A 21,420-nucleotide genomic window follows, 5' to 3' on the forward strand; every position below is an offset into this window, starting at 1 on the left:
ATGCAAACCACATTAGATGGTCAAGATTGCAGCTCATTTTACAGATGATGAGGTCAAAACTAAAGGGTTTAGCTGAAAGAACCTTTTTTTTTTTAATATATATACAAAGTAGATTCTCTTAGTAAGGAATCAAGTCTTAAAAAAATACACTCAGGGCACAGTATTAATTATACGTGTAACAGTTATTTTTAAAATATGCCTGTTGAATGAATGAAAAAAATTAAACTGGGGTCAGTTCCCACACCACTATTCACTGATACTCTGCAACCCACCTTTTGGGACTTTTTTCCTATAAAATGGAGTTAACATTTTCCCACTCCCTAAAATAGAATATTATGAAGACTAAAAGAAAGAATATTTGCTCTGAATTTCTAACATTAAAAGGAACTAAATGAATGAGAACAAAAATACAATTAACCATTATGTTCTTAACATCTAATAAGTATAAATATATTTCAGCTTTCAATTAATGTCCGCCGTGGCCAATCAGCCACCAGCAAACACAATTTCTCCAGACTCTGCCCTGAACTGCTACCCTACACCTCAACTCACATGCACCCGCAATCCCACCCTTCAGCTACGCACTTCTTGTGTCAAGGACTAATGACTGAGCAAGAAGAAAACAGAGAAGGAAGAAATCAGAAAAACTGTCATCCTAGTGCGAAAAATAAAATTTTACTTGAAGAAGGCCGGGGAGTATATCATGAATAGCCTAAAATACAGGAAATCGATGTTAAGATGTGTGTTCACCCTATGAGATGAAATCTTTGAGGGCAGAAAAGTTTGAATCATTGTTTAAGTGACTGAAGTTTAAGATTAGATGAAGTTCTCACCCCCAAGAGCAACACATTTGTTTTTAGCCACTCCCAATGTAACTGCTACTATAAAAACAGCTAGTTAGATTTTCTTCTCAACACATAACAATCTTGACCCCAGGAAGTTTTAGTCATTTGTCTGAGGGAGAAACGCTACTGCCTTAGACAATGCCCAGTAGTTTCTTCATTCAGCCATCAAGAATAACTTACCACTTCATAAGTCACCTAAACTCAGTGTTTACCCAGAGAAAACCTTTGTGCCCTTAGAACGGGCTGGATTACTCTTTCAGCTCCCTTCTGACTCCACTCTGATGCTGTCAGGAGATGTCTTCAGAAGGATGCAGTCAATAAAGGAGCTCAGAGTTTCTGTATACAGTTAAATTGTAAGCCTCACAAGCCAGATTTATTAAAATGTCTGTGAGGCTTTGAATTTAACGGGGCAGCACACACAAAAAAGATGAGGCTGTTTTAAAGCCTCTCTGCTTTGTTATTCTTGACCAATCTTTGAAATTTAAACATTTCAGAAACAATTTAGATCTATCCTTTGTGGTGAAGTTTGACCAGCTATTCTCCAGCTACATAAAGCAGGACAATCTATCATTTAGCCCATCATGTTAATTTTTCTGGTGTTTTAGCTTTGTAAGTTTCACTGTTATAAAAGGGAGCTAAGGTTATTCACAAAGGGAAAGCTATCATGGACTTTAGACATAGTTCTAGGACACTGTGTGTCCTGTTAGTTTTATGGACCAGAAAAAAATGAAAACTGTGTCACTGAAAAACTACTTCTGCAAGTGATAGAAAATTAACATCAACTTAGGCAGCCTAGAAAATCCTCGGGCGCTGAGGGTAGAAAGACAATTTGTATTTTATCATTTTCCTCTCTAAGCTGATGTAAATCTCTGGTCATAAAAAAAATCTCAAATTGCTCTTAAGATCCTTAAGAAAACGTTCTAGATTAAGGTAACAACATTGGTGTTAGTCAAGACAGTTCTGTCTGAAGCTCTGTTTATCTAGGTGTATGAACATTTCTGTTTCTCTGCTTAGGATTTTGTTTTACTGTTTGAATCTCCTCGATTTCTCTCTTTTCACTAAAATATTTTTCATTAACAATGAGGTATGCTCAATGTGAAAAAACAAATAAAAGCCATGCAAGATGCTGCAGAGCTAATAAGTAAAAAGTGATTTTAAAACTACTCATGATTTATTATAGCTATGCCTTAAAGCAAAATTTTTATACATTATATAGTTATGCATTATAAATAACTTTAACTCCCTATGTGGCAGAAAATATTATTATTGTTTTTTATTATTTTTAAATCTTTAATGTTTATTTATTATTGAGAGACAGAGCGTGAGTGGGGGAGGAGCAGAGAGAGGGAGACAAAGAATCTGAAGCAGGCTCCAGGCTCCGAGCTGTCACCGCAGAGCCCATGTGGGGCTCGAACTCAGAATGGCAAGATCATGACCTGAGCCCAAGTTGGATACTCAACCAACTGAGCCCCCCCAGCGCCCCAGAAAATATTTTTAAATAGTCTTTACAGTGGCTTATTCATGTGAAAAATTAGCCAAAACTGATAGTCTAGAGTATTCTTTAAAAAATTTCATTTACTTCATTTTCAATTTGGTTTTACTGATTCTACTTAGAAATTCTATAAATATTTACTCTAAAGTTCCATAATTCTTACACTGATTTCTGATTTCGTAATTGCGATTTATGAACGGTTCGCGCTCTACTTGAAGGTTACATTTTAATAGCCATGTGTATAACATACCTTACAATAAGACCTAATATATACCACCTTAAAACTACGGATAAATGGCAAAGAAAAAAGTGAACAGACGTTGAGGAGGAAGAGAGTTTATGAATAAAAAAATGCATGTGGATTTTTTTTCAGAATTGATATAAAAATTATGGAGGAGAAACTGCTACTCCACAAGGATAGTGTCCACACTTTCTTGTGTGAGCTCTGACTCTAAGGCACAGGATGAATCTAACTGTTCTTGCGACAAGCAAGAACTTCTCAGGGGGACATCAGACCAGCTGTCACAGTACGGCTGAAATCTCTGGGCTACCGCATTACTGAACCTTTGGCATCGGTTGTATCTGGAAGATTTACCTTTGTGTATATACATGTGTTCCAGCAGTTGACTTTTTCGGAGAAATTTATGACCACAGATGGAACAGCTGATCTTTCTTTTCCTTGAAAAAGAAAAATTACAGTTTAATTCTACTGGCTCTGAGTCTTTGGAGATCAGAGACACTTGGCTGATCTGCAGAGGCTCGGTGGTACCCTGGTTTGAGTGGTCAGGCTGCTGCTCATTCTCCTTGACAATGAAGGAGCTGACCCTGCGGCATTCAAGCGCCTCACTGTTTTCATTAAGTGGATGCACTTCACCAAGGTCGTTGCTTTCCAGAATGGAAGCAGGGACACCAAACGGGAGGGATCCGGACACGTGGGTATGGAGATGTTGTCTTAGGTTACTACGGGAATCAAAACGTTCCCCACAGTAATGGCATAAGTGTATTTTGATACCGCTTTCGGTGAAAGTGGGGCCTGTCACCTCCGCTGAGGGTGAGGGATGGCTCTGGGAGATCACAGACTCTGGGTCACATCTCTCCTGCTTGATGGACACTGGGGGCTTCTGGTGTTCCTCCAAGGCCTGGGCAGCAGGACGGGCCCTCTGCTGATCGGCAGTGCCATCATCCAGCCCAATAGCGAGAGAGAGCTGCAGCTGGGGGTGGTCGCCCTGCGCAGCAGCCCTGTTGCCACTGTTACTGGAAGGAGCTTCTTTGACCTCCAGCCCCGGTTTGACAGCTGTTTTTTGGGTTGTTGAGATCTGAATGCCATACAGATTGGAGGACTGCACAGTCTCTGGTGAGAACACCTGATTCATTTCAGTCGCAATGTGAGAAAGGTAGTCGGCGTGAAGAAATCGAATCCCTTCCTCCAGACGACTATGATCCACAATCTGTTTTGGCCCTTTCCCCGTATACATAATGTGCAGCAAATAGCTGAATATGTCAGGTTGGATATCAGTTGGTTGTATTTTTATGCATTCACTGTTAAAAACAAAAAACAGAACCGCACAAAATGAAATGACCAGCTGGCCTTCTGGGTAGCAGCATACAGTCTAAGGCTAACGTGATTTCTTCCCAAGAAGTTCAAATTTAGCAATCTGCCTTGATGAAACATATCAACGGAAAATTAAACTTTCACTATACACCAGCTCTGTGGCCCAGCAACAAGTCTTCATGTCTTCAACCTACCGCCTAAAGTTAAGAAACACACACAGATGTTCTGATGAGTTCAACATTTAGTGACTCCTAAGTGATATGCCCTATACAAGCTTCCAGGGAGTAGAAACGTGATGAATAAAACAGGTCCCTTGCTGTTAAGGAACTTACCAGTCTTTTGGATAAATAATCAAAAGAACTGAGAATGGGGACCCAAAGGACACCTGCACGCCAGTCTTCACTGCAGCATTATTCACACTAGCCAAAAGGTGGAAGCAATGCGAGTGTCCAGCAACAGGTGCCTGGATAAACAAAATGTGGCCCGTCCGTACAGCGGACTATTACTCAGCCAGAGACAGGAATGAAGCTCTGACACCTGCTACAACATGGATGAACCTGGAAAACGTCTGGTAGGTGAACTAAGCCAGACACAGAAGGACACATTTTGTAGGATGCCACTTATAAAAAATATCTAGAGCAGGCAAATTCTTGGAGACGGAAAGTAGATTAGAGGTTACCAGCAGTTTGGGCCAGGAGAGATGGGGAGCTATTGCTTAATGGGCACAGAGCTGCTGTTTTGGGTGATGAAAAGTTTTGGAAATGACAGCGGTGATGGTTGCACAACGCTGCGAATGTAATTAATGTCAGTAATTATATGCTGAAAATGGTTCAAATGGCAAACTTTATGTTATATATATTTTACCAAAATAAAAAATATTAAAAATTTTAAAAGGATCTATTGAAATTGGCAATATTTAGAATTTCAATTACACTAATCCCAGGGGCACCTGGGGGCCTCAGTCGGTTGAGCATCCGACTTCGGCTCAGGTCATGATGTCGTGGCTCGTGGGTTCGAGCCCTCCATCAGGCTCCATGCTGACAGCTCACAGCCTGGAGGCTGCTTAGTTCCTGTGTCTCACTCTCTCTCTCTGCCCTCCCCTGCTCGCACTCTGTCTCTCTGTCTCTCTGTCTCTCTGTCTCTCTGTCTCTCTCTCTCTCTCTCATAAATAAATAAATAAATAAATAAATAAATAAATAAATAGCACTAATCTTATTTGGGCTTCCTAACTATATTAACACATCTAGTCTTTACATCACAAATGAATACAGGCATAACTTTGAAAAACTTCAAAATAACCCCAAGCCCCATTTTTAGATATGAATCTAGAATTCAGATAATAGGTGGAAATAATGAGTGAACAAGAAATTGGGAAACACCCTGCAAGATGAGGATAAACAGAACCTGAGGGAAGTGCTGGATGTCAAGGAACAACAGAATCAGCCAACGGACTTACCTTCCCTGAAGCAAAACTTTGAATGCTTCACAATGCACTGGGTGTCAGTAAGTATAGCGACAATCCATTTCTTTAGTCCCCGTATCTCGGGATTGCCTCCTGGGTTTCACTCTTAGCTCTCACCCACCCACTTCCAGGGTCTGTGGCAGGGCTTTTTTATATCGGTACAGAGCTCTGTTAACTGAGGATTTTTAGTTGCTCAACAGAGATACCAGACAGCAGGCCTGACACCTTTGCATCTCTTGGATTTAGTTCAGCGTGCATGGTGCCTGGCACACAACAGGCGCTTTGGGAGCTGAACCAACTCCCAGCTCTTAGAGGAGACTGATGTGAAGGTACTGTTTCTAATCCAGTTTCGACACTGACCCTAACTATGACATGTCCTCCCCTCCAACCTCCTCCCTCCTTGTGCCATGCATTCCAGTCATTCTGACGTACTCCGTTTCCTCAGTGTACTAGCCTGGTTCATATCTGCCTATGTTTCCGTGCACTTTTCCCTCTGCCTGCAACGTACCTTCCTGCATTCCTCTACAACATCCGGAAAACTCCTCCTGATCCTTCAAGATACAGGGCCTCAATAAAGCCTGTTCCAACCTCCTCAAAATAGAGCTGCTGACACTCCACTCTACCTTCTAGGCAACACTTCTATTATAGACGTATCACGTTAATTATTGATAGCAGTAGCTGACAGTGCAAAGCTCCGTTCCAAGCATTTTAATATTATTAATCCATTTAAATCTCAACACCATGGGGTGAGTACACATACAATGCCAGTGTCTTACATAGAAGGAAACTGAGGCACAGACAGATCAATTACACTGCGATTATTTTCCTTACGTGCACTATCTATGAGACTATTAACCCCTTGAGGGCAGGGAGCATAATTAGCCTGTTACTGGGGTCTAGCACAGTGCTGACATTAAGTACCTGATAAATACTTGAATGAATGAATGGGTAAATAAACATGTGTAATTGAGGCTAGACTCCTAGTATTTCATGCACGGTCCTTTAAAAAAACATAGAGAATTCTATCCCTTTCAATCGAGGATGGATTAAAGCTATTCTTTAAGAGCTCAGAATCTGAATACCACTTTCCTGCCCTCTTCCTACATACCTATCATGTTGGAATAACCTAAATTCAAAACATCAAAGCACTTTTTGAAAATAGTATTTGAAACAAATGACTTTTGAACTATAGTATGGAATATAAGATGGGTAGAACTATGACATTAAGGCCTTGCTATGAAAGTGCTACAGAACAGGTATCAAAAACTTAGTGGGTTAGAACACAGATCTTTAAAAACACGTATCTGTATTTGAGTGTAACTTATTGGGGGGCTATAATCCTGGATGGACCAATTATTTACTTCAACCTCAGTCTCCTTTTCTCTAAAATAGTGTGGATAAGAGGCACCTGGCTGGCTCAGTCGATTAAGCATCTGCCTCTTGATTTCGGCTCAGGTCATGATCTCACAGTTCATGAGTTCGAGTCCCGCACTGGGATCTGTGCTAATGGTGTGGAATCTGCTTGGGATTCTGTCTCCCTTGCTCTCTGCCCGCAATCCCCACCCCCACCCCCACACTGTGTTCTGTTTCTCTCTCTCTCAAGAATAAATAAACAAATAAACTAAAATAAAATAGTGTGCATAACAGTAGAATGTACATTAGGTAAATACTTAGTGCTTGGGTATGGGATAAGCCTCCAATAACTTTTAGCTATTACTATTTTCATTTTTACCTTCCACCATGGATCCTACACACAGAGATGAATTACTGGATGTGTAGAAAAAAAACACATAACTTTTTTTTATTTCTTAAGGTGACCCCATGACAAAGAATCCCCCAAATGATGTTACAATAAGGTTTAGCTATATCACAGTATTTAAAATTCTTCTGATTTACAAAAGCACATCCTTACCTTGTTTGGTGAATAAATATCATCTTGAAATAGTTAGAAAAAGCAGCAAGCACTGCTCTGTGGGCTTTGAAGTAAACGTCTCCAATAGCAACTGTGCAATCACACAGAAAACCAAATTCTCGCTGCATGTTCAGCTGCTGCAGGAGGACAAGGCTATGGCTACCTGTGTCCATTGTGGCTCTGAGAAAAAGCACAATTTTTGTTTGTTTGTTTACAAAATTAGCTACAGTTCACACACATCTAGAGTACAAGGACACCTAAATTTAAACGAGATTATTCAATAGTTTTTAATACTGTTAATTTCACCCCAAACCTAGCTAACATGAAATCCCCTCCTTATGAAAATACCAATTCTTTGAAAAAGGTAAAATATGTTTTTTTTTCATTTGGTAAGAAGGTGGCTTGGTATGAGTGACACAGAAGCAAAAGGAAGGCTGTCCTTTTTTAATCTATCTGACCTCAACGTTACCAGTCCGTCCTGTTTCCTCACTGGAAAATGGGATTGAGATGCTGACCCATTCCTCAGAGCTAAATGAGTGAGGTTATGTGACAACCACCTCGTGATGGAAACTATTCAAATGTTAACCGTAACTGTTAATAACTTAACAGTGTCCTGGCTGGGCTAGAGGTGTTACTGCTCCTTAGGAATCCTCTATGTGGTCAGGGGACACTGGCCTCCTGACTATCATACAATGTTTGGGAAATGTGTCAGTCACAGTACATTCAGGAGCCCTTAAAATAGATACTAAGCCACATCCCCCGATTTACATGGGGCCTGGAACCCTATGGGAAAGAGTCTATACCCTGATATTAACTGGATTCAGACATACATACAAGTATGGAGGCTCCTGAAGAAACAATACAGAATGGGACCACTGGTCCTGGGAAAAATCACGCATGAGAAAGAACACGCAGAAGAATTCTGCCAGCAAGGGACAGCAGTGTGAGCAGCAAGGGTACTGAGTGCTGTCGTTACACGTAGGTGGGAGGCCCCGCTTCACCACCTCCTCCCCAACCTTGTAGACAGCCACCAGTGTTTTAAGGAGAAGGCAGCCGGGTACGAAGGTCATCACTGGCAAGCTGGGAAAACCTTCTCTAAAAGAGCAATTTCTGCAAAAGAGAATGAAGTTTCCTCACTAGCCAGAGACCAAAGTCAAAGAGGTCAGCGTTGAAAGTGTGGGGTTAGCTGTCTGGAGATTGGCCGCAGCTTGGGCAGCAGACAGCTGAGTGATCAATTATATAATAGAACCAGCTAACACTTAACGGTGTTTCCTTTCCCTTAGGAACTTTCTACTCATTTAATTCTCAATACAACTCTACAAGAAAGGGAGTAAGCAATGCACCTTACAGATGAAGAAACTGAATCATTGCAAAATAAACGGACACAAGTCATATTGCTAGTAAGTGGGAGAGTGGGGGATTCAAACCCGGGTACTGGGCTCCCGAGCCCAAATGTCCTCCCTTTCCACCTTTCAGAGGGAACATGACCCACAAACTGGAGATGCTTAGGGAATGGTCAGGTTATACATCAAGACACACAGGGAAGCCTTGGGGCGCCTGGGTGGCTCAGTCAGTTAAGCTTCTGACTCTTGGTTTCGGCTCAGGTCATGATCTCACGGTTTGTAAGTTTGAGCCCCGCATCGGGCTCTGCACTGACAGTGTGGAGCCTGCTCAGGATTTTCTCTCTCTCTCTCTCTCTCTCTCTCTCTCTCTCTCTCTCTCTCAAAATAAACTTTAAAAGAAAAAATTATGAAGTATTTCAGATGGACAAATAGGCACAGAGAGCAATGGGACAAACACGCAGCCACCCACCCCTGAGCACATAAGGTAAACGTTACAAACATGGCAGAGACCCCCTGCCATCGCTCCCTCATTTGCACTGCCTCCTACCTTGCCTCTGAAGGCCGTCATCATCCTGACTTTGGTGTTTATGACTGTCTTGTAACAGCATTATGTTCTTGCTGCATCTGTACATATCCCTTAAGAAGGGAGAGTACTATTTCGCATGTTTTAAAAGTGTAAGTAAATAATAGCGTACTTTAGGAATCCTGCAATTTGCTGCTTTTAGTTCTACATTCATAAATTGCTTTTTAAAATTCTACTTAGTCACACATAAGTTTCTCCTAAGCCTCCCCCAATTAAAAAATAAATGAAAACGAAACTCTTACTCCTTGCCATCTCATTTTAAAAGCCTGTAAGCAGTAATAAGAAGAATAACAGAACCTACAGAGACCCGAGCCTCAATAAAAATCCAAATTGTAAGTATTGTTCCAAAAGGCCATTTGACTAGAAGTCCCTACTTATTATATTTGCTACATTACCCAGATTCCTAAACTCCACCAATTTAGAGAGAGATTTAAACACCAAAATAAAACTGGGTATACTGAAGATTTCACCATGTGAAAAACATGTGTCTTAGATTCAATGAATGGTTCAAAGTGAAGTAGCTTAAACTAGCCTTACAAATTGTTTAAAACAAAACAAAACCTCAGATCATAAACATTTTCACTAGATCTATATCTATCTGTCTATATATAGTGCAGTAGTATAATGAGCTATTGAACCACATGGAAATGAGAAAGGGCACACTAAAAAGCCACATACACAAAAATGCTGTGGTTAATCGTCGATGAGTAACAGTTAAATTCTTCACTTACTGAACACATTTTTTTTGAAGAGAAACTTAATAAAGAAAAAATTATTTGAAAGCATGCATTACACAAGGCCTAGGGATAGAAAAAAAATTACACAGACACTGCAATCAACAAGACTGCAGGCTAATAGGGGAGACAAAACATAAAACATAATAATTATGATATAAAGTAAAAGTGATAAATGTCATAAGAGCAGTTCAGAGAACATGTTATGGGGGGGGGGGGGAGCAGGGATCAACAGCAGGTGACTCAATGGAAAATAAGCCATTATTTAGATGGACAGGCAGAGGATGAACACAGCATTCCAGGCAGAAAAAAACAGGATGAATAGAATTACAGGGAAGAGTGTGAATATACAGGTAACTGAAGAATTCAGTCGGGCATAGAAAAAACAAAAGTAAGTGACTAACGAGATGTGGTTAGCTCACACAGGGTACCAATTGTAAAACTGAAAGGTACTCCAGTTGTGTTTGAGATGAACTGTTAAGACGTTTTTGCTGGAGGGAGAACACATAGTAGTTAAAGCTCAGACCCTGGAATTAGACAGCTTGGATTAAAATTTCAATTCTGTCATTTAGCTGTATGATCTTGAGAAGACACTTAACTTTCTGGTCTTTGGTTTTACTTGTAAACTATGGATGGATAATTACAGCATCTATCTATCTCACAGGTTGTTATATAGATTTAATACGATAATGCATATAAGCACTTAAAAGTAGTGGGGCCCATAATACCAAGTATCATCATCATCATCAGGCCTGTTAGTCAAACTGCTCTAGTAACAATACATAAAAAAGATTAGCCAGGGAAAGGTATGGAGAAATAAAGACCAGCAAGGAGTCTGCTGTAATATCCAAGTAATGGCAGTGGGAATGAAGGAATAAAAAAAGATGCACCAGACGCAGAACTGACATGACCTGGCAGCAGATTGGAAGTGATAAGCCACAGAGAATATCAAGTCAAAGGTGAGTCTCAGAATTCCAGCTTGGGTCACTGGAAGAATTCGTTCATCCCTTCAGGTCGTATTTGCAGAATAACTGTCAGGTGTCAATACAAAGGCAGGGTCCCAGAATGCTGGGGAATAGGCATAGAAGCTGTCTTAATAAAAAAGAAGTTTCATTTTGGACACAGTTCAAGGTGTTCACGCTAGGACATCTGAGTAGAAATGCTTGGTGATCAATGAGACAACATGAGGACTGGGGCTCTGGAGATCAGGGCTAGACACAGAGAGAAAGGCCTCAGTAATTACACAACCGAAGCCACCAGGAGTGGATGGGACCACTGAGTGAAATAAGAGGGAAAAAAAGCTAAGAATGAATCCTTGAACAACACAGAAAAGACACAAGAAGAAGAAAAGGAGAAATAAGAAAATATATTTTCTTATATAAGGGAATGGTGAAGGAAAGGCAAGAGCCTTGGCTGGGGGAGCCCAACAGCCTCCATTTTCCATGGTGGAAAATGCTGCAGACAAACGTGAGGATGAGGCCTATTACAAATGCCCCAAGTGTGGGGACCAAGAGGTTTCTGGTGACCTTTGACAATGGGAAAGCAGCAAGAGCAAAATATCTCACTGCAAGAGGATGTTAGAAAGCACACGTCATAAAGGGTAGGTACAGATAGGATAGGGCACTGAGGATAGGCAGCTTCAGCTTGGAGAAGACTTCCAGCCTGAAGAGGGGTGGAGTCTCTAGAAGCCAGAAGGAACACAAGCAGAAGTCTTAAGTGTAGTAGTCAGCCACAGAGAAGAGAGGGATTTCTTTCTGATGGTGGCAAGGAGATGATGAGGTGAGGGGAGAATGTGAGAGTAGTCTGTAGATGGCTTTGATTTACATACTATGAAGTTAGTCCATATGCAAAGGGAAGAGCTGAATTTAGGCCTTGAAAGAAACCTAGAGTAATAATCCCTGATGCTAACATATAGTGATGAAGTTCATACAGAACTTTCACATAAAACAACCTCTTTTTCTCTTTTAGGTGTGATACTTTCTATTAACCTGTCTTCAAATTCATGGACTCTTGTCATTTCTGTTAAACTCATTCAGTGAATTTTTAATTTCAGATATATTTCCAGGTCTGAAATTTTCATCTCATTCCTTTTTAGTGTCTGGTTCTCTGCTGAGATTTCCTATTTCTTTGCCCATTACCGCTTTACTTTATGTTCTTGAGCATAGTTATAATAGCTACTTTACATCTTCTCTGCCAGGGGTGCCTGGGTGGCTCGGTCAGTTAAGTGTTTGGCTCAGGTTGTGATCTCACAGTTTGTGAGTTCGAGCCCCGCGTCAGGCTCTGTGCTATTGGTTCAGAGCCTCTGTGCTATTGGTTCAGAGCCTGGAGCCTGCTTCGGATTCTGTGTCTCCCTCTCTCTGCCCCTCCCCTCCCCTGCTTGTGCTCTGTGTCCCTCTCTCAAAAATAAACATTAAATCTTCTCTGCCAAATCCAACCTCTGGGTCATCTTGAAATCAATCTTCATTAATTAGGGTGATAGTTTTGTTTCATTTTGGACAATATCCTAGACATTGCGATTACTGCAGTAAAGACTCTAGATTCTGTAATATTCTTCCAAAACACATTGATGTTTTTGCTTTGTTGTTATAATTAACTTGGTTGGACTTAAACTCCAAATTCTGCCTGCCCTCTGGTTCAGTTTTTTCAGCAGGTGTGCCGAATGGGGGTTGCTCCACATACATCTAAGTTTAGGGATTGGCAAGAGATTCAAGCTGAGTAATATACAGTATTTGGGGTCCTCCCAGCATCCTTTCTGGAATTTTCCTTTTCTTCCCAGCTGTGTGATCACCCTGAACTCTGTCCTCTTTTCTTCAAGCAAGTAAGATTACAGGTTATTAACCTAATTTTAGCCATCTCCTCATGTCACCAACAGGAGTCTTCTCTCAGGATAAAAGCCATAGAAATGGAAATGTGCCCACTGCTGTTCCCGTCTCCCAAGTATAGACCTTATTCCAGTTTCTGCCTGATTTTTGTCACTTTCAAATGCCATCTGGTAGTTTCTAAAGCTTTTTTTCAAGTTCATACAGTTGACCCTTGAACATTGGTTTGAGCTGCACAGGTCCACTTATATGTGGATTTTCTTCCATAAACACAGTACAGTACTGTACATGTATTTTCTCTGACCTATGATTTTTTTTTTTAAAGTAAGCTCTAGGCCCAACATGGGGCTTCAACTCAGAACCCCGAGATCAAGAGTCGAATGCTCTACTGACTGAGCTAGCCAAGTGCCCCTTCCTTATGATTTTAATAAGTTTTCTTTTCTCTACCTTATTATAATATAGTATATAATACATATAAAAAATGTGTTAGTTCACTGTTTATGCTATCAGTAAAGCTTCCAGTCAACAATAGGCTCTTAGCAGTTAAGCTGAGGGTAGGGAGTCAAGTTATATGCAGATTTTTAACTGCAGAGGGGTTGGTACCCCTAATCCCCACTCAGTGCAAGGGTCAAATGTAGTTTTTATTTCAGAATTGTCCCAACAGGAACTACTCAGCCATTATCACCCTTCATCAGTTCTAAATAGTCCTGGACTCAAGATCCACTTACACTCTTAAACACTATTAAGGACTGCAAAAGGCTGTTGTTTATGTGGATTATATTTATCAATATTTGCCACATAAAAAATTAAAAGTGAGACTTTTTTTTTTGAGAGACATAATGTACTAGCATGTGAGAGAGGGAGGGGCAGAGGGGGGAGGGGGAGAGAGGGGAAGGGGGGTGAGAGAGAGAGAGAGAGAGAGAGAGAGAGAGAGAGAGAGAGAGAGAGAGAATCCCAAGCAGGCTCCATGCTCAGTGCAGAGTCCAACGTGGGGCTCAATCCTATGACCCTGGGATCATGACCTAAGCCAACATCAAGAGTCAGATGCTCAACTGATTGAGCCACACAGGTGCCCCAAAAGGGAGACATTTTAAAAATTTTAATTCATTTAAAATAACAGTAAGCCCATTATATATTAACATAAAATATACTTTTTCTAAAAAAAAATAGCTACATATATTTTTTAAGTGGAAGGGTAACATTGTTTTATAGTTAACAATCTTCTGATGCCTGGCTCTAAAAAATACAGCTGGGTTCATTGCTTCTCTGTTCACATAATCTGTTGCCACATTAAAAAAAAAAAATGTTTATTTATTGGGACGCCTGTGTGGCTCAGTGGTTGATTGTCCGACTTTGGCTCAGGTCATAATCTCAGGATTTGTTGAGTTCGAGCCCTGTGTTGGGCTCTGTGCTGACAGCTCAGAGGCTGGAGCCTGCTTCAGATTCTGTGTTTCTCTCTCTCTCTCTGACCCTCCCCTACTTGTGCCCTGTGTCTTTCAAAAATAAATAAACGTTTAAAAAAAAAAAGTTTGAGAGAGAGAATCCCAAGCAGGCCGTGTGCTCTGAGGTCAGAGCCCTACTCAAGGCTCAATCTCCTAAACTGTCAGATCATGACCTGAGAAGAAATCGAGTCGGTTGCTTAACCAACTGAGCCACCCAGGTGCCCCTGCCACATGTTGTTTTGATTCAAGCATAGTAAGATATTTCAGCCTTGCAAAAGCAAGATCCTTGTAGATCCTGAAAAGGTTTCCGGAACCTCTGGGGGTCCTTGCACCATAATTTGAGAATCTCTGCCCTATGCTATCTTTTTTTGATCCTATGAGGTAGTAGAGCAGGTACTATATTGGTTCCATTTTATGGTTGAGGAAGCACAGGCTTAGGGAAGGCAGGAAAGGTACCCAACGTCAGGCAATTAGCCATTAACTGACAGTACTTCAGGTCTGACTTTATTTTTATTTTTTTGTTAAAGTTAATTAGTTACTCAAGGACAATTCCTTTTTTTTTTTTTTTTTTAATGTTTATTATTTATTTTTGAGAGCAAGAGAGACAAAGCCCGAGCGAGGGGAGGGGCAGAGAAAGAGGAAGACACAGAATCTGAAGCAGGCTCCAGCCATGAGCGGTCAGCAGAGCCCAATATAGGGCTCAAACCCATGAACTGGGGGATTATGCCTGAGCTGAAGTCAGATGCTCAACCAACTGAGCCACACAGGCACCCTTCAAGTCTGACTTTAAACTCATGCCCTTTCTTTACAACCCCCATGTAAAACTTTTAACATACATACTGATGCAGATTTTACAAATATATTGAATTGAATAAGGGGGAAATTTTTCCAAGTGTATACAATGAAAAAAACTCAGATCTGTTAAAAAAAAAAAACAAAAACCACAACTTACATACATAATAGGCTCATTCAAACTTGTTTGCATAATAATAGACCTTTGATGTTTCAAGGCAACACAACCAGATTTTATCTCATGTCAGTATAGCCAATCCACCACAGAGTTATTAAAAACATTTACTAATGCAACCTACTTTGCAAATTATTAGCTAAGCTTTTCACATAGCCTTTGCTCATTATTTCTTTGACCATCAATTCTATTTTCTCTACTATGTGGAACAGCCAAAGCTTTCTATGCATGCAGAAAGATCTTAGAAGTTACATTTAAGAATTTCCGGTGGAGGGGCAACTGGGTGGCTCAGTTGGTTGTGTCCAACCCTTGACTTCGGCTCAAGCCCTGCACAGGGCTCTGTGCCGGGCATGGAGACTGCTTAAGATTCTCTCTCTCCCTCCCTCAATCTGGGAGGGAAAAAAAAAGAAAAAACGAATCTGGGGTGGCAATTTTAAGATGTGAGAGAGGTTGCAGAAAAATAATTTTATACATTTTATTAAATTGACAAATACCATAGTCAAAATGAAAGAGTACTTCATCTTAAGATGCTTTATCTATTATCAAAGTGGTATTTATACTGTAATAATAAAATCAGTATTGATATTTAAGAAAAACTACAAAATCTTATTTACTAACTCAATTGCAGTAACTCTGGATTAGCTCAAACTAAGTAAACTAGAACAGCTTTATACCGGTATCTATTTTTGTTTAATAAAAAGCTGACATTTAACATCTTTTAGTTTTTACTTATTTTATATTATTTATTCTCATTTATTTAAAAAATATTTATTGTATTAGACTGGACTCTCAGATCTATGGTAGCCAGACGATAGATGATATCCTTGAATACATAGCTTTTCATTCTCTCAGGCTGTATGAATCTTTAATAAAAAAGAGACATAGGTATAAGACATCTGTTGCCGTAGAAAATAAACAGTCTTAGATATTTTCTCTGTGGTTCCTACCATTGTGACTTTATTATTAATTATAATTAATAGACAAAGAGAAAAGTTGGCAGAGGAATGTGTACAGCTTCTTTGAGATACTTACTCATGGCTATAAATACAAAGATAAAAGCAAATATATTCAAAGTGCCAAGTGATAACAGACTTTATACAATGGTTTTAATTTTTTAATGGTATTTTCACATGACTGTGGAGGTGTAACAGTTTATAATCTAGAGAAGGAATGTTTGCAGAGATCATTTTATCATGGAACAGCTCTTATCACTGACTGTACTGTAAAACTTAAAATGCAGGGGCTGTACTGATGCCTGCGTTCTACTCCACGCTAACCCAAAGAGAATTGCTGTGAGGCTCAGATCCTTTTTTAAAAAGCTCTTCAGGTAGTTCTAATATCATGCCTCAGTTAAGAACCACTGTATTAGAAGGGAACCAAGCAACCCGAAGAGAATATTTCACTCTATAATTTCAGAGAAAAAGAAGCAATTTTACAAGAAGTTCTCAAAATGTGGGAATTATACCAATTACGTTAAATGAAAAATCAACTATTGTACTTCCAATGTCAAACAAAAAAAATTAGCCAGATCCTAAGAAACAAAAGTGCTCCCAAACTAGTAGAATGGGCACTGGGGGCAGAGGAGGAACACATCATTTCCAGACTTCTTCTAAAGAAGTATTTAGGAAAAAGAGGTATGTCCTCTCAGACACCATTATGCCTATTTTCATAATATCTGAAAATGATACGGAAATCACAAATCTGAAAATACTGAGATAAAACATACAGTAATTCTAGGATCTGCTTATGAAAATCACTAAAAATACTAGAAAAAAGGGTAAGAAGCAGACGTGGTAGAAGACACAGGAAGAGCAGTTATGCTCTAGAAACTTTTAACGGAACAGGGAAACGTTAGTTTGGGGCCTCCTGCCTGTTGCCAGACCCAGCCAGCCTACTACATCTCTAACCCCCATCTAACCAACATGTGGGATGCCTGATAAAGCCGCAGCACCAGGCAAACATGAATGCTGATACTGGTGAATGCAAACAGCTAGTGGACCTTAAAAAAATCAGAACCCTGTGAAGGAAAATAAACGGTCTTCTTAGTCCACTAAAAAAATAATGGCTGCATTTCTGAAAGAAAAAAAAAAGCTACTCAAAGGACAGCAGAAAGCCGGAAAACGACAATGCTAGTGCAGATCTAGAATACAGTATAAACAAGAATAATTATTACTTCTGAATATAGGTGAACCAGTACTTCCTTTGCTACAGAACGTTCCACAAACATGTTATCCACATGGGTTAATTTTGCTTAAAGTGCCTAGAGTTTTTCACAAGGAACCAAAAGTCATTATATGACTGATAAGTACAGGGAAGAAATGAATTAGAAAAATTTCAAAAATAACTAACAATACTATAAACATTTTTTTCTTCAATTAAGATTTAAAAAGGGGTGTGTGGGTGGCTCAGTTGGTCAAGCGTCCAACTTCAGCCCAGGTCATGATCTCACGGGTTCGGGTTCATGAGTTCAAGCCACGCATGGGGCTCTGTGCTGACAGCTGGGAGCCTGGAGCCTGCTTCGAATTCTGTGTGCCACTCTCTTTTACCCTCCCCCACAACAAGTAAACATGAAAAAAAAATTTTTTTTAAAGATTAAAAAAAAATTCCTACTGGCAAAGGGAAAGCAGATGTGTGAATAAATTACTAATCCTAAAACTGATGTTTGTTTCAAATACTTTCCTCTTACTCCACTCGCCCTAAACAAGTTCAAGTAGCAATATCTTTAGTATCCTAGAAAAAATAATACTGTTCTAGTTAAAGTAGCTACTATTATAATGAGTAAATACTATATGCAAGGCCTTGTGCTAAGTGCTCTATGTACATTCTCCCTTTTAGTCCTCACCTTGACTATGCGTTTTTATTTCCGTTTTACAGATGAGGAAAAACCTAGACTTAGTACCCACAACTAGCAGATAGTATAAAGTGGGGATCAAGAGCTAGGTCTGATTCCATAACCTGTGCTGATAACTATCAACTGGAATAGTACTTTTCTTAGCATTCTTCTCTCAAAAGACTGACGTTCGCATGCAATTTGGAATAAATAAGCAAAAACGGAGCACAGGAAGTGGTGTACAAGTACTTTATAATTTATCAAGATAAGAGCACCTGCACTGCTTTTTTAAGACGAGGGGAAAAAAAAAAAACCCTGCAATAATCTAAAACCCCAACTCTGTTCTGGCCCTATTATGACAAAAAAAAAAAGACAAGTTTTTCTGTAACAAGATGGTCAAGCACCACCTATGGGCCATAGTAAATAAATCACTTTGGTTCAGTGGTGGGGAGGGCATTATGCAACACTTCCCAGCACTGCCTTTGCCAGGATATTTTACGGCCAAGACTCTTGGGCCCCTCCTCCCCAGCTAGACAGCCTGGCTCCGGCCCATTCCCCTCAGGAGATAGGGTGGAAGCACACAGCTCCATTTTCTAAGGCAAAGAGGGCAGCTGAAAGTCCTGCTCAGCCTCTCTGGGCAACCACAGGCGCCAATAAATCAGCCACAGGCGATTCTCTCATCCTTTTCCTGGCTTGAAGTCGTAGCAAGATACAATGCACAAGAGCACTGACTGGACTTGTGAGATAAGTGATCTGGCCTTGAATTCTGCTGTAAATGACAGTATCACAGAAGACAGGTAAATCCTCTAAGTCTGTTTCCTCGCTTGTAACATAGAAACACTACTACCTCCTTTTTTATTAAGTACTCAAAATTCATCTTTGAAAGTGGCTAGCCACTGCTGGTGCTCAATAAACAGCGAACAACCTCAGGAGAATCCATTTCCACTGCTTCCAAATAAGACATTCAGGGAAGGGCTGGGCAAAAAGGTATAGCAAGTCATGTGAGGCCCCTCCCTGCTTTGTCGCTAACCACCCTTGTGACCTTCCACGGTTTCCCATAACCTCCCAGCTATCAGAACTAATCTATTCCAAACAAACAAACAAACAAAACCAAAATGAATCTATTACACGTGCTATCCCAGTATTCTACGCCCTATTAAGGGACTGTTTTCTGATCATGGATAGTTTACCCTTAACCAAAACACATCCAGACTGCTTGCTAAACAGATCTTTGATGCCTTAACCTAAGGAAGCAACCAATGCTGCAAACATTGGTTATTCTTGCAGATAATACGGCTGAATTTTGGAGACAGGCTTTGAGCCCCAAAGTACATCATAGGGAGTCTATTTCACCTAGGGATAATGCCAACCCCATTCCTTAAAATAACAGAGCCATCACACCATGGCCAAGCCTGGTTTCTCAATAATCTGAATCAAGGCAAGTATATCACCTCTGGCAGACAGTCTCTACAGTGAGTGGGTTAAACCGGCACTGTGCTCCTGGCGTGGTGGAGAGCCCAATAATCGAGGCCTAGAGCCCTACGGTCCAGTTACTCAAAAGATGTAGGGCTTCGACCAAGCTACACGTTCTTTAGGCCAGGTGTCTTTGATTGTAAAATGAGAGGGATGAACTGGATTTCCTGTAAGGCCCCTTGCAGCTTTAAAATGTCATTCCAACGTATACCTTACACGCTTGACAAAATCCTGTGAGAATCAACAGTTTTGCCAAAAGACCCGAGTCTCAAGAGAACGAATACCAAATATAATTCCCCGGGGGAACCGGGCGTTACTTTAGGAAACACATTAGCTACTATCAAGTTCCAAGTACAGCTCTAGGTGCTGCCTAAGCAGCTTGATTTTTCCAAATAACAAGTGCTAGGTAAGCAGTGAATGATGGGGCAAACTTTTGAAAGAAAAACTGGATTTACTCAGAATGAAATCAATATAATCCGAAAAAAGGAAGAAATGAATTATGAAGGGGGGGGAGGAACTTCCTGCCCTAGAAACGGGGTAATCACAAACAGGGGTGGGGGAGGGAGAGGACAGTGGCCGAAGCATCTCGCAGTTTGCACCACGAGACCCGCCCACTTGCGAGAAGGGTCCGCGCGGCCGCCCGGGGAACGCCGCAGGCCTGCTGGCGGGGGTTCCCACGCGGGGTCAGGCCCCGACAGCCGCCTTCTGCGGGCAGCGAAAGGTGGTTCTGGGCATCCTCGGCCCAGCGCTCCCTCGCGGTTGCCATTTTCCTCCTGTGCCCTGATTGACATGTCAAACGGACCAGAACACCCCTCTCCCCAGCTACTTGCATCTGTCCCACGACCGGCGCAGCTGCAGGCCGCCGCCCCGGGCGGCTCGCGGCGGGAGGGACTGAGCCCGGAGCAGCCCACAGGGGCCGGGCCGCGTCGCTTACCCAGACGCCGCCGCGGCGGCCAGCCGGCTCCACCGTGCGGGAGGGGCGGCTCCCGCGCCGCGCACGTCACGCGGCGGCGCCGGCTCACGCACCCCACGGTCCGCTCTCGCGCGGCTTCCCGCGCCGGCCGCCCCGCGATGAGCCCACGTGACCGCGCGCCTGGTAGCCGGGGAACGAGGAGAGCGGGGGCAGAAGAGTGCGTGCGTACGTGCGCGCCCGCCCGCCCGCCTGCCTACTCAAGAGGCTAGGCGGGGGTCGGCCCGCGCTCTGGGCACCTCCGCCACGGTCCTCAGTCGTGACTCTGTAGGCGGAAGCGTGGAGATGAGCTTGAGCGTCACAGGCTCCCCACACACAACCGCGTGACCCGGGGACTTTCCCCAGGGTGTGCAGAAGCACAGCACTACCTCAGTTCGGGGGTGGGGGTGGGGAAGGATGCGCCCGCGTGTTCGCGGGAAGAGGGGTGGGGGCGCGGGGCCAAGGAGGCCGAGCCGCTGGAGCCTGAGGGGGGGTGCGGGGGGAGGCGGGCTGGGCGGGGTGGGGCATGGCGGGGGAAGTGACTCAAGGCCAGAGGCGGACAGGCCCATGGCAGGCGGAGTGGGGGGAGCGCGGGGAATGGGTGACCCCGGACCGACTGGCGGCGCACGGGACAGGGCGAGGGTGCCGGCGCCCCCAGAACGCCGGGGACGAACCGCGAGGGGAGGCCCAGCTGCTGAGCCCTCCGGGGCAGGGGTCTGACATCTGGACGGAGTGGGAAAACAGCATCCTGCCCTTGGGGAGTCGGGAGGAGCCCAGTCCCATCCAGCTGTGCAAACAGGAGGAGGAGGAGGTCCCAAGCCTACCCTTGGGAGAGGGGCTAGAGGGGTGGTAAAGCCGCCGCCGCCGCGCCGGCCCCCGCGGTGCGGGTTGCGCCAGCCTCCCCGGAGCCCGACGCAGAAACTTGTTGCAAACAAACAGGCGACCGCGGGTGCCCCTAGCAGCCAGCGGCGGAGTGGGTGGGCGGGCGAGAGGGAGGGGAAGGCTGGCGGACGCCGC

At 42.5% G+C, this 21,420-nt stretch overlaps 1 protein-coding gene across 5 annotated transcripts; it reads right to left on the bottom strand.

Annotated features, from left to right (window-relative positions):
- Window positions 1-2,546: 2,546 nt before the first annotated feature.
- Window positions 2,547-20,809, bottom strand: ZBTB25 (zinc finger and BTB domain containing 25). 5 transcript variants are annotated; one of them, XM_023255762.2, is made up of 3 exons: window positions 20,389-20,808; window positions 7,264-7,443; window positions 2,547-3,876 (listed from the first exon to the last, which is right to left on the bottom strand). In XM_023255762.2, the coding sequence occupies exons 2-3, from the start codon at window positions 7,434-7,436 to the stop codon at window positions 2,742-2,744; spliced, it is 1,308 nt and encodes a 435-aa protein (XP_023111530.1). In that variant the 5' UTR covers window positions 7,437-7,443; window positions 20,389-20,808; the 3' UTR covers window positions 2,547-2,741. The 5 variants fall into 5 exon arrangements, with proteins under 5 accessions (XP_023111530.1, XP_019688684.1, XP_044915997.1 ...); XM_019833125.2 differs by lacking the exon at window positions 20,389-20,808 and adding an exon at window positions 20,285-20,381; XM_045060062.1 differs by lacking the exon at window positions 20,389-20,808 and adding an exon at window positions 15,404-16,394.
- Between the last annotated feature and the right edge of the window lie 611 nt (window positions 20,810-21,420).

Source organism: Felis catus, chromosome B3 (genome assembly GCF_018350175.1).
Source record: "Felis catus isolate Fca126 chromosome B3, F.catus_Fca126_mat1.0, whole genome shotgun sequence".
NCBI classification, from domain to species: Eukaryota; Metazoa; Chordata; class Mammalia; order Carnivora; family Felidae; genus Felis; species Felis catus.